The following is a 14,336-nucleotide window of genomic DNA, read 5'->3' on the forward strand; positions in this document are numbered from 1 at the left end:
TTCAATCTGCTTCAGTCTGGCAAACATACGCTCACCCAGTCACCCCTAGATTACACGACTACTAGAGTACTAGAGTATCCAATTATGTCTGAAAAGCATGCATTCAGTATTGTCCGCGAATTGTATAACCAATGACAATACTACCTCAGTGTCGCATAGGCTCACACCAGTAGCAGGGTAACCATGTATCCAGAGCACAATGAGATTATTCCCACATGCCTCCTATCGAGAATTATAGCAATTCACAGCTTTGTGACTACCCAATAGCACAATGAGAGTGTTCCAACATGCTTTGTATAAAGATTATAAGAATTGACGACTACTTCACGACAACATAATAGAAGCATGTTCACAAAATAGGACACAAGAACAAATGTCCCCTTAAATTCGCCAAATTAACAAGTCGGTCTGTGACAAAATCCAACTATTAGATGTGCTGATAACAAAAACGATTTTCGAGTTTTAAGCTAGATATCAGAGAAACAGCAGTTAAACAATAGCATTGGCAGCACTTGCTATCCTCGGCCAAAGATCAGCGCACTCTTTCCCGATAGGTCCTGTTATGGCCGATCCTGTCCACAGAAAACAACACAGTCAATGTCATGTTCGGACATTCATTAAACTAGATGGCTTAGGGCAGAAAGGGGATAGAAGACTAATATTTACCTTTCATTTCTCCCTTGGGATTCACAATCACACCAGCATTATCTGATAAAAAACACAAGCCAATTATTAGAAAAGAAAATATACTGGCAGACAAGCAAAAAGTCATTTGAAGGTGGTTTTTCAATAAGCTTCTGATAAACCCTCGTCAGAGAAATCAAAACCCTACCTTAATTACGATAGTAACAGAACAGTCTCATTACAGGGGTATTAGGGTAAATAACTTACAGTTTACAAAAAAAATGCTGGTGTAAGACCATCTTATACATTTATAGCAAATAAAACCAGCATCCTAATGATGAATATAGACCTTGTTAAATAGACCGATTTAAATTTTAAACAAGCACAAGCTCCAAGTTAGAAAGAAAAAGCAGTAGTATTTTGTAAGACAGTTGTACATTTTTGTAACACTTCTACTTTAGTACTCCTTCACATTCTTTGGAATTAGCCCATATGCTTTTGGCACAAAGGTATAGGAGAGCAAGCAAAAGAAAAACGATGAGTGTTCATTAGGTAGCCCTAAGCTATCCACTATGTGTCATTACAATTCAAATGCATGGTTGAAAGAGACATTTACATGACAATAATTTGTCAATTTAGGAATGACTCAATTCAATTGGATTGGCAACCAAACGAAAGCAGCTCAATTAATAAGAAAAGGTGTTAGAAACCATTAGAGCGACAATACACCAGCAGACAGGCAACACCATGGCACGAGTAAGTGACAACATCACTATGCTGTTTAAAACCCGTAAATACTTTCTGGTTCTAAACAAAGACAGGCCAAGGATTAGGTATGGTTCTAAACAAAGAGAGGCCAAGGACTAGTTGCTCATGCTTTTGGTTAAGAAGCAACAAACAGAAATAACGACATTCATCAATGTCATCAAAGGCCGAAAACTAGTAAAGCTAAAACGGAAACCAGATACGCCTAGGCCATACAAACTTAGCATATACCTATGTCACTTCTACAAGCCTACAAGTGTCGGACACAACACACTTACAAAGTGCCAGTAAAGAATATTGAACACCCGAGACATGAAGCCAAAGCACAACGACATAGTAACATAAGTACACCCACCCGTCATCTTTTCTATTGTTCCCATTTAATAAAAATTGAAGCTTGTCTTTTAATCTATATGTATATTCAAGAAGCATCAAAAGTCAATGAGTACCCAAAACCCGCAACTCCTCAAATTCAATCACTAATCCTCTAATTTCATCACCTCATCAAACTATACAACTTGACGCGCTAAACACATAAATTGAACATCCAATTAACCACCAATTAGGGCTCTGAGTTCAATCACACCATAATAAATAAATCCCTAAAATAGAATAGGTAAACAAATAGAGGGGGTAAAAGGAAAGGCAGAAACCTTCAAAGTACATGAAAACACCATCCTTTCGGCGCCAAGGTTTACGCTGACGAACAATAACAGCAGGCATAACTTTCTTACGAAGATCAGGTTTACCCTTCTTAACAGTAGCCATAACCATATCACCAACACATGCAGAAGGCAACCTGTTAAGTCTACCCTTAATACCTTTCACTGATATTATGTATAGATTCTTAGCACCTGTGTTATCTGCACAGTTTACTGTTGCTGCCACTGGTAAACCCAGTGACATTCTGAACTTGTTTCCTGCTGATCCTCCTCTTCCTGCACCACATCATATTATACATCATATTATGTGACGGGTATTTTAATCCATGGTAAATAAATGATCGAGACGGAACGAAATGAGTGTATTAAAAAGGGAGTTAATGTGATTACCTCGCTTCGACATGGCTGCTGCTTTCTTCTTACTAGAAATCTAAGGGAGGGGGAAATGTGGCGTTATATCATAATGTGAATGTTAGGGTTTTTTGGGTTTCTTGGGCTGGGCTTGTGGGTTGGATTGCATGGGAATTGGGAATGTTTCGAATTTTGGAGGTTCGGCCCATGGCAGATCTTACCCGACTCGAACCAGAGCAAACCCGGCCTGATGACGACCCGATAATCTTGCAAATCCAGATCGACCTGACCCGATTACGACCGGTAGAGCTGACAAGTCTTACCTGACCCGAGCAAACTCGACAAAAAAAAATACTGCAAGCCGAGACCGACCCGACTAGACCCGCTGACGACATGACCCGATGACCAGTGTCTCGAACCCGAACCGATATTGACCCGATTAAAGTGATGACCTGACAATTATTAAACTTAATATTTATCCAAATAAAGCGGTTTAGTGTTTAGTTTGATACGTTTTGACTTAACAAATAACAATGAAGTAATTAAAACCAAATAATGTGTGGAAACTAAATTTAATGGTAAAAAATTGAACTGATTTTACAAAGTGATCGAACCCGATAATGATCCTTCTCAATCCCGACCCGTCCTAATACATCATTTGACCCGAAATGACTCGCGGCTCGACCGAAAAGGTAGACTGACAAGGCCCAAACCTAACCCTATTGACCCGATTGCCACCTTTAGTAGGGGTGTTCGTCCTCGGGACCCGCGTCCATTACGATTGAAACTTTTGTTAAAAATTGTGTTCGTCCTCTCTAACCGTAAGCCCCGGCTCTACCGTAGTAGCAAACTAGCAATAGGTATGAGTATAAAGATGTTATTTGAAATTGAGATTTTGCTCAAATTTTGGGTTTGTTATGGCGATCACCCCATTTCCCCCAGCTAACTGTCCCTTTTCTTTATCAATAGTGTCTGTTAGTGTCGTTCCTTTGTTTGGTCTGGTTGCATGTAAAGTGGTGGTCCTGGGAGGTGTCGTCTGGTGAAACGGTTGTCTTTCTGGTGTCTTTGATCCGCTTGGTGGTTTTGTTGTTGGGTCTTCTTCTCCTGTTTTTTGTTGCATGCATGTGTGTTTTCGATGTTTTGTGCCAATTGCAGTTGGAGTCTTAGGAGCTTGAAGTTTTGGGTGCTCTGGTTCGTGTGATTGTTGACGGTCTTGGGTCCTTTGTGGTCCTCCTGGTGGTCATCGGGTCTTTCTTTTCGGTTTGGTGAGTCTTGGGTGTTTGTGTGGCTTGCGTGGATTTTGGGTGGGGTTGGTGGTTTAAAGGTGGTGTCTCGGTTTATGGTTGATTGGGTTTTTTTTATATGAGATATTGAGATGTGCTGGGTAGGGTGAAGTCGGGGTCTGGCAATGTTGTTGGTTGGCCGGATGCGGTGGTCCTGTTTTTCATCTCCTCCATCTTGATTGTGTGTCTCGGATTGATTCGTGCTTGTGGCATTTTCAGTTTGGTCTCGGTTCTATCTTGTGATGGCTTTGAGTGTTTTTGATGATTCTAAGTTTCTCGATCATCGTCTTCCTGTGTTCCGTCGCTGTTTGAGCTAGCTGTTCCATTAATGGCGGTCTCTTCGACTTTGGCTTTTTTTTTTATAAGTTTTAACCCTCCTTGGTGGTGCTGTCCGTTGTTTTCTTCGTCGGCCTCAAGGAGGATTCGTGTGAGGTGTTGGATTTTGGTCTTGCTGATGGCTTCCAGTGCGTTCTTGGTTGGACATGTTTTTTAAAAAGGAAAGGTGGTTATTTTGATGACTAGTCTTTGTTGGTGTTTATGAAGAATTAGTCTTACGCCTGTTTTGTATTAGTTACTATTTTTAAAGTTTAAGAGTGTTTTATCCGTTCCCTCGGGTACTTTGTCCTGTCACCGCCGTTTTTCGTTCACAATTCAGGGGTGATCCCCCCATTCCCCCCACCACTGGATTGTTGGTCTTGTTTAAGACCTCGCTTATTTTGTGTAAATGAGGTTTTCTCATCTGTTGAGGTTGCTACTCACCTAAGTGGTTGCCTTTTGGGTCAGATACGGTGATCCCCCCATTTCCCCCACCTGTCGTTCCCTCTCCTAGTGTCGTTTTGTCTGTTTGCTTGCTTGGCGGTGGTCCTGGGAGGTGTCCTTTGGTGTTTCGGGTGTCTTTGTGGTGTCTTAGTCCACCTTGTCGTCTTTCTGGAGGGTCTTAATTTCCATCTCCTGTTTGTGCTGTTTGCAAGTATGCATTTGAGGTTCGAGTCGTCGAGACATGTTGGCTTGGCTTTTTTGGTGTGTGTGGCTGTCGATGGTTTTTGGCTTCTATGTTGATTTTAATGGCGGTCTTTGGGTCCTTTCTATATCTTTTCGGAGTGGTGAACTTGGGCGTGTGATCTTGTTTGTTGGGTTAGATGGTTCGGAGATGGTGGGTCTCATGGAGTTAGTTTTCGGGTTTCGGGTTTCGGGTTTTGGGTTCCCGTATGAGATGTGCTTGGTAGGGTGAAGTTGGGGTCCGGCAATGTTGTTGGGTGGCCCGAATGCGGTGGTCTCAACCTCATTGTTCTCCATGAAAGGTGTGGCTTGGAATTGCAGGGGTCTTAAGGATCCGCTTGCCCCCGCTATTCCTAACATTAGAGCAATATGTAGATCTTTCCATAATAGTTTAGACTTCGTCTTCCTTTGTGAAACTAAGTGTGATGTACGATCAGTTGATATTCTTCTGCGACCTTTGGGGTTCCTTCAGTCTGCTGGATGTGATGTTGTCGGCTTAAAGGGGGACTCTGGGTTGGCTGGAAAAGTAGCTGGAAATTAGAATGTGTCTTTATCAGTTGCAATCTTATTATCCTCCTGGTTAATCAGTGTAAGGGTAGCATGTGGTACTTGTGTTGTGTTTATGGTGAACCGGATCTTACAAAAAGAGGTGCTGTTTGGGAAAATTTTACCTGTCATATTAATTCCCTTGATAAACCCTTCTTGCTTATTGGTGATTTCAATCAAGTTGAGTTCTCTTCTGATAAGTTAGGTGGCAATGATAAATTGATCAGAGGAGCAAACTTATTCTCATATTGGAAGAATACTCATTGTCTGATGGATATCCCCTTTAAGGGACCTAGATTCACTTGGTGCAACAATAGGGAGAATCCACATCGAATATACGAAAGACTTGATAAGGGCTTTGCTTCTCATGATTGGCTTTCTCTATTCCCAAATACCTTTATCAAACACTTACCTATTCAAATATCGGATCACGCACCTATAATCCTTGATACAAATATGGTTCTCAATACTAAGAAGAAAGTTTATAGGCTAGAGACTTGGTGTTTTGATCATGTCGAATGCAGTGGTCTGGTTAAAGAAAGCTGGGAAAGAAAAGATAAGGGTGATGCTTCTCATATCCTTTTGGCAAAATTACGTCGTATAAATAACGCTTTCAGAGTTTGGACCTGTAACAAAAAAGATGAATGGGGACTAAAGTGGAGTGCATTTGATCAGGATCTTGAGTCTTATCTTATGGATATTGAGAAGGGTGGGGATATTGTTAATTACGAAGCATGTCACAAAAAGCTTATGGAATTCTCTATTGCTGCTGGCACTTATTGGCGTCAGCGTACAAAATTAAAATGGAATTGTGAGGGTGACACGTGCACAGAGTATTTTTTCAATTGGGTTAAAGGACGCTCTGGTGCTAATCTTATCTTGGGTATTAAGAAGGAGTCTAATGAATGGACTTTTGATATGAAGGAGATTGGTGGTTTGTTTCTTAAACACTTCTCCACTATCTTTACTTCTGATTCTGAGCCTGAGTGTTTTGAAGATTACTTAAATAAGTACGGTTACTTATTTGATAATCTTAAGCGTAAAGTGGGCATGGAAGAGAGAGCTAGGTTGGGTCGTGTATATTCGAAAAATGAAGTACGTGCGGCTGTTTTCCAATTGGGACCTCTAAAATCTCCGGGTCCTGACGGTATTCCGGCGGCTTTTTACCAGAGGTATTGGTCTATTGTTAAGAATGATGTTATTAATGGAGCTCTCAATATTCTAAATTCGGGTACTGTGCTTAAGGACTTCAATAAAACCTTTATTGTTCTTATACCGAAAAATGATTGCCCGGAGAGAGTTGGGGATTTTCGGCCGATTAGCCTCTGCAATGTTATTATGAAAGTTGTCACTAAGTGTATTGCTAATAGATTAAAAGGGGTTATGGATGACCTGGTTAGTCCATTTCAAAGTGCTTTTGTCCCTAATAGAAGTATTGCAGATAATATCGTCATCGCCCAAGAAATACTTCATATCATAAATCATAGGAGTTACGACAAGAAGGGTATGATGGCTTTAAAGGATGATATGAGTAAAGCCTATGATAGGTTGAACTGGAATTTTATAACAGGGGTGCTCTCTTACTTAATTTGCCGGGCTCTATGGTTCAGCTTATTATGAGTACTATTGAATCTGTTTCTTATAAAATTCTGTTGAATGGTGCTCCTATGGAAAAAGTTGAACCTCGTTGTGGAATTAGACAAGGTGATCCTTTATCCCCTTATATATTTGCGATTTGCACGGAAGTCCTTTCTCAAATGATTCTCTACGCTCAGGATGGCAATCTCATTAAGGGTATTAAAATTTGCAAGAACGGGCCGGAAATCTCCCATTTATTGTTTGCGGATGATTCTCTCTTCTTTATTCGAGGCGACTTTGGGGATTTGGACTTTCTTATGAACATAATCGATGAATATTGTGTTGCCTCTGGGCGATGCCTTAATAAAGATAAGTCCTCCTTACTTTTCAGTCCAAATTGCTCACTTATGACGGTCAAAAAGTGCTTGACTGAGTTTAAATTTGCTCCCAAGCATGATCTTGGCAACTACCTTGGCTTACCAACAAGTATTGGGTCTTCTAAGAGGGATTTATTTAAATTTCTTGTTGATAAGACTAAGCGAAGGCTATCCTCCTGGAATAACATTCTTCTATCTTCGGCCGGTAAATTGACTCTTATTCGCTCTGTTCTGTCTTCACTATCTCTTTTCTCTCTATCGGTATTTCGCATACCGGTAAGTGTAACATCAAAGCTTCAGTCCTTGATGGTGCATTTTTGGTGGAGTGGAACTAGAACTAATAAGTCCATTCATTGGTGTAGTAAAGAATTTCTTAGTAGGCATGTGGGAGAAAGGGGTCTTGGACTTCGCAACATTGGGTGTTTTAACCAAGCTCTTCTGGCCAAGTCTGCTTGGAGAATCTTATGTGTTCCGGAAAGCCTTATTAGCAAAGTTATTGGTCCCAAGCTTGGTGTTCATGATGATATTTTTTTCCAGAACCGTTGGAAGGCTCCCCAAGCTTCGTCATGGGCTCTTAAAAGCCTTGTCTGGGGCTTTGATCTTATCTACAACAATATTGCTTGGACTATTGGATCTTATTCTCGGCTTAATGCTTGGAAGAGTAAATGGATTGAGGGCTATAGTCTTCATGATCTTTGTGGGGATATTATTAATGCTCCTACTGATTCCACGCTACTAGTTGGTGATCTTCATGAAAATCATAGGAGATGGGATCTCTCTTCTCTTGGTTTCGATCCAGGTGAGGGAGTTACAAATAAAATCCTCGCAACTTATATCCTGAAGAGTCTATCGATCCAAAATACTCAAGAGGGGGGGGGGGGGAGGTGAATTGAGGATTTAAAACTTTTTAAAGCTTTTTTTGATTGTGCGTATGTAATTGATTATTTAAAGTTTATTGATTAAACTTTAACTAATCAACTAACGATTGTAAGCAAAGTAAACGAAAGAACGAAACAAGAAGAGACACACGGATTTTTGAAGTGGTTCAGTTTCACAAGTCGAAACCTACGTCCACTATTCTCGATTAATAAATTTAGTACCTTTCTACGGATTACAAATTTACTAACCCAACTCGTACAACTAACTCTAGCTGTAACTCAATGAGTACCGTTAAATACTCGAGTGACTAACTTACGCTAATAAGAAAGCACTAATGATTCTAACAATGGTTCACGTTAATGAACAAGTTAAGAAATCAACTAAGCACTATTATCTTATAACGATAAATGAAGAACAAGTATGCGAGTTTTGTAACACACGACCTTTCAAAATTTGCAAATCGGTTTTCGTTAAAAACACACGGTTTGCTCTTTAAAATATGAAAACAATTTTTATGCTTAAGGTCTCTATTTTAGATGTTGTAAATAACAAAGTATTTATAGGCAAGGAAGATGTAGGCTACACGGTTTCTACAAAAACCCTAATAGCCGAAATAATAAGATATAATTACAAACTATATCTTCTTATTATCTCTTTCCTAAAAGCCATAAAAGATAATAAAGAATATTCTAAAAGATAGAATATAATCTTTCCAAACATTATCTTTACTATAAATTCTAAGATTATGATAAGATTTCCTAAAACAAGAATATCTTTTACCATAAACAAATATATTAAGTAAGATATAAGATATGTAAAGATATTATTATAGAATAAAATCTTTACCTAATATCTCATAGGCAACACGGCACAACACGGCTCATAGGCTCGTGAACCATGCAAACCCTAATATTAGTATATAATTAGAGTTTAGGTTTTAGGAGAGGCTAGATGGAAACCCTAATTGATAGTAAAGTCCAACTCATAAGTTGATCCAATAACCATCAATTAACGCTAACAATATAACCGGACTCCTCAATAAACCGGGCTTTATAAAATAAATAATTTCATTAAAACATATAAAATAAACTTTAAGAAATTGCAAAACAATTTTCGAACCATTTAAAAATCGTGTATAAAAACTCAGCATTTCAATGTTATAGTAGAAGAGCTATAACATTGAGCTCTTTTACTAGTAATGTTATAGCTGCAAAGCTATAACTTTACTAATTAAGAAACTCATTCTTTGATTACCATTACGAGATAATCACCTATACTATTCTAATCTTCAAGGAGATCTTCGAGTATAGGCTACATCATCATCCAAGCTTGATTAATCTTCTAGACGAACTTTGTCTTCACATAATACTTGAATGAATCTTTGAATTGTTTGATCTTGAACAAGGGCTTGAACTTCTCGTGTAATCATCACAATCCTCTTTGTTGCTCGTAATAGGTTAATGCTAAAACACTTAACAAACGATTACACGCAACAAGTATATAATATGTAAAGCACCTTGACATCATCAAAACATAAACATATAATTTATATGGTCCAACAAATTCCCCCTTTTTGATGATGACAAGTCTCCTAAAATTGTGACTAATTCAAAAAGTTCCCCTTCAATATATTACCGTTATCTTGACAATAAAGATTAACGCAAGATCAAGACAATTTTCCAAAACCGAAACTTTAAGGACTTTAAGAGACAATTGGTCTTGACAAGGAGCAAGCTTAGGTAGATGCTTACTATAGACATTCTTTCCCCCTCTTGACATCATCGAAAAGTTAAGAACAAATCAAAAATGACTAGAATAATATAAGACGAGACAAGAGATAAAAACGCCATAAGAAATAAAATAACATGCAAGACTAGAAGCATCCAAAAGATAATTAACATACAAACTAAGAATTAAACATGTCTAAAGTCAAAGTGGGCCGAATGATCACATGTCTAATAGAACACTTGGGCCATAACCACAAGTGTATTGCCAAAATGGGCCGAATAAGAATTTGATTAACACACCATTAGATGAAATAAAAGAAAAGCTAATTAAGGTAAGGGCTAATGAGGATAGGACGAGAGGAAGTCCGATGTTGCGGGTCTTATACGGGTTCACGTAGTCGGGTCTAGTACGGTGCTCCAAAGCATCCAGACGGTCGAATGAGCTCCTAACCAACTGCGAAAGAGTACCAATGCTCCTTTCAAAATTAAGGACCTTCAAGGAAAGAGCCTTTGTAGCTTCCAACGTAAGAGCTTGATCTCCCGCCATCGCTTTCCCGTGCATCACCAAAGCACCACCCTGACTCGTAAGGAAAGTGAGACGATCACCGTGTGGGAACACTTCCCCACGTATAGCCTTCAGCTCCCTCTCAAAACCCGCTAATCTCTTGTCCACATCCTCCATCCACGAGTACACCCGACTAGCATCCAAACCCGAGTCTAAAGACCGAGATGGTCCAACCCGTGATAATTCCGTAGCCAAACTAGTCGAATGCTCCTCGAATTTTTCCATTAAACCACTCATAAATCCCTCCAACTTCGACTCAATAGCTCCTAAACCCGAATCCACCGGGACTTTCTCAACATCCTTTGCAAGTTGTAATTCGGGTCCATCAACAACAAGATCCATTAGCTTGATTAACTTGTCACACATACAATCTCTAGCACTAACACCGTAACTATCAGGCCCGATCACTTGTTTAATTTCCAACAAACGAGATATCCACATACCATACGGCAAATCGATTGTAGTGCTCAACTTGTCCTTAGTAACCGTAAGACTCGTCTGAATTATACGGTGGAAAACAACACTACCCAAATTCACCTTCTGACCATCCAACCAAGAATAAACCATAATCGCCTCATAACTCGACACCTTATCACGGCCTCCTCTCCTCGGCACTACTGTGTTCCACAAAAAGTTCAAGAGGAACTTGATTTTAGCCGAGAGAGGATGAACCACGATATTGACACCCTCCGTCATCTCCTCAAAATACTTCTTCACTAACAATTCCTTTTCACTTCCAACATTAGACCATTCAAGACTCGGATTTAATTCAATCCCTTCATTAGGAACCGAAAAAGCAGAGCAAAAATCCAAAACAGAGACGGTAACATCGACATCATTAACAACCGCAAGCAACACTCCCTTTTTAATCGACACACTAGCAAAGAACTGTACCACCTCAACCGGGTATATAGGACCCGAAAACTGACTTATGTGACTCCACCCTTGAAAATGAAGAAAATTAATAAAGAAGGCAAGAGCGGGTACACTAACCAACCAAGATTTCGGATAATACCGACCACCATGAATAGAATACCTTAACACTCGATTAACCAAGATGCTTTCATCATGAGTAAGCCGAACACGATTCAACCCTTCCTTTGTCGCGGCTTTCGAAGCATCCCTAAGCAGAGTACGAGTAATACCATTCCGAACTATCACCTCGGGTTCTTCTACAATCGCTTCACCATTATCAACAACAACTTTATTTTTACCCTTGAAAAGACGGCGTCTTTTGCCTTCGGAAACCGATTCGTCCCGACTACGAAACAGGGGTGAGTTTTGGTTTGGTTGTGGTGAAGGACAATTCATGGAATGAGGAGTATGTGGTGGCAAAGGTGATGTTTGGTGAGGAAAAGGGCGGTTTTGGTGGTGACGGGTTGAGGATCGGGTGTTTTTTGCATGGGATGTGTTCATGATTATGGAGATTGTTTGAAAAAGGGGATGATGGTGATTGTTGGAGTAAAGGAAAAGATATGTAATGATGGTAAATATTTGGAAGAAGAAAAAGTGAGCAAGTGGGGATGGGTGGACGGTCAAGCAAGGGTAGATATAGGTGTAGGTTTTAGGGTTAACAAGTGTAGGTGTAATATGGTAAGTGTTATTAATTAGGAATAGGAAAGTGATAAGTATGGAAATTTATGATGATATGACATGAATTAGGAAATTGGTTTGGTATAGGAAAGATATGAGCCGTGTATTGTGAGCTTGTTTGTGAGATTTTTATTTTTATTTTTTAATTTGGAAAGATAAAAGATATGGTGTGTTTATTTATTGTGATAAAAATAAGTTTGTACATCAATTAAATTCTAAAAAGCAAATAGAATCTTATGAAAATAATATTTCTATAAACGAAATTATTTATGCAACGCAATATACGGACACAGTCATACAATCTTAACTTAACTAGTCAGTCATAAAAAGATTGAACAAATATAGAAGCTTAGGTACCACTGATTAAACCAATTTCCAACCGTAAAGTCTCAAATCGTTCTCTAGCTAATGATTTTGTCAAAATGTCTGCCCATTGTTTTTCAGTACTACAAAATTCAAGTTTTATATTTCCCTTCTCAACATGGTCTCTAATAAAATGGTGTCTTATTTCAATATGTTTGGTACGTGAATGTTGTGCGGGATTTTTAGAAATAATAATCGCACTAGTATTATCACATAAAATAGGAATACATCCTACGTCAACACCATAATCACGTAATTGTTGTTTAAGCCATAAAAGTTGAGTACATACCAGTCCTGTGACAATATACTCGGCTTCAAAGCGATTGAGAGAGCAAACGAATTTTGTTTCTTGAACCCCACGTAATGATACAAGGTCCGATAAAAGTGGCGACACCCGACGTGCTTTTCCTGTCTAGAGAACATCCTGCGTAGTCGGCATCGGAATAACCGACTAGATCAAAATTGCACTCCATTGGATACCATAGGTATAAATTGGCCGTTCCAATTAAATAACGTAAAATTCTTTTTACGGCTGTCATATGCGACTCTTTGGGAGACGATTGATATCTCACACAAATGCATACGCTAAACATAATGTCAGGTCTACTTGCGATCAAATATAACAGTGACCCAATCATCCCACGGTAAGTAGTTTCATCAACTGATTTACCGTTTTCGTCCAATGTCAATTTCTTGTTCTCGACCATTGGAGTAGGCATAGCGTGTGAATTTTCCATCCCGAATTTCCGAATCAACTCTTTGATGTATTTCTGTTGATGGATCTTAATGCCTTCATCTGTTTGTTGTACTTGCAGACCTAGGAAGAATTTCAATTCTCCCATCATACTCATCTCGAACTCGGAAGTCATCAACTCAGAAAAGTATTTGCATAGGCTTCGATTTGTCGATCCAAAGATGATATCATCGACGTATATTTGAACAACCAAAAGGTCAGAACCCTCAGTTTTTAGAAATAGGGTTTTGTCGACGGATCCTCTACTGAATCCACTGTCAAGTAGAAATTTAGATAATCGATCGTATCAAGCCCTAGGTGCTTGCTTCAAGCCGTATAAGGATTTATCTAATTTGAAAACGTGATCCTCAAATTTGATATTCTTAAAACCAGGGGGTTGTTCAACGAAGACTTCCTCTTGTAGATAACCGTTCAAGAATGCCGTCTTGACATCCATCTGGAAGAGCTTCATTCCTTTGTGTGCAGCGAATGCAATCAGAAGTCTAATAGCTTCAAGACGAGCAACAGGTGCGAAGGTCTCGTCATAATCTATTCCTTCTTGTTGATTATACCCTTGGACCACCAATCTTGCTTTGTTTCTGACAATGACTCCGGCATCATCCAATTTGTTCCTGAAGACCCACCGAGTTCCAATGACTGTTCGATCCTTTGGTCTAGGAACTAAATGCCAAACCTTGTTTCTTTCGAACTGTTGCAGCTCTTCTTGCATAGCGACATTCCAATCTGATTCAGCAAGAGCTTCATTGATATTCTTTGGTTCGATCATGGATAGAAAAGAGTAGAAGGAGCAGAAATTGTTCAAGGAACGTCTTGTTTGAACACCCTTTTTAATATTCTCAAGAATATTATCCATGGGGTGTGAATTCTTGTATTTCCACTTCGTTGAAGTGCTTGGTTCGCCATCGTTATTTGAGCTTGTCCCGACTTCATTTGGTTCGGAATTAGAGGAAGTTCCCCCTGAATCCAATTCGGGTGTTGTGTTTGAGTCGATTATAACTTCGGACTCTACACCTTGATTTGGATTCAATGTTACAGTAACATCATCTATAACATTGGTTTGGGAGTTCTTATTTTGAGTCGATGTTATAGTATCATCAACTATAACTTTGTCCTTCTCCTTTTTGTCTTTTGAGGAACGATCAAGTTCATCGTTTATTCCCTCAATCTCATTATCCTCTAATTCCTAATCCGGGGGATCATCTCTTGAAAGACGAAAGTCGGGTTCATCCATGTCTTCTTCCTCATCCTGTAAAGGCTTATCAAACATGTT

At 39.2% G+C, this 14,336-nt stretch overlaps 1 protein-coding gene across 1 annotated transcript; it reads right to left on the reverse strand.

The window, feature by feature from the left end:
* Positions 1 to 278: 278 nt before the first annotated feature.
* Positions 279 to 2,541, reverse strand: LOC141591842 (large ribosomal subunit protein uL14). The gene is made up of 4 exons (XM_074412326.1): positions 2,442 to 2,541; positions 2,043 to 2,327; positions 667 to 708; positions 279 to 572 (listed from the first exon to the last, which is right to left on the reverse strand). The coding sequence occupies exons 1-4, from the start codon at positions 2,452 to 2,454 to the stop codon at positions 490 to 492; spliced, it is 423 nt and encodes a 140-aa protein (XP_074268427.1). The 5' UTR covers positions 2,455 to 2,541; the 3' UTR covers positions 279 to 489.
* Between the last annotated feature and the right edge of the window lie 11,795 nt (positions 2,542 to 14,336).

Source organism: Silene latifolia, chromosome 7 (genome assembly GCF_048544455.1).
Source record: "Silene latifolia isolate original U9 population chromosome 7, ASM4854445v1, whole genome shotgun sequence".
In the NCBI taxonomy this organism is placed as follows: domain Eukaryota; kingdom Viridiplantae; phylum Streptophyta; class Magnoliopsida; order Caryophyllales; family Caryophyllaceae; genus Silene; species Silene latifolia.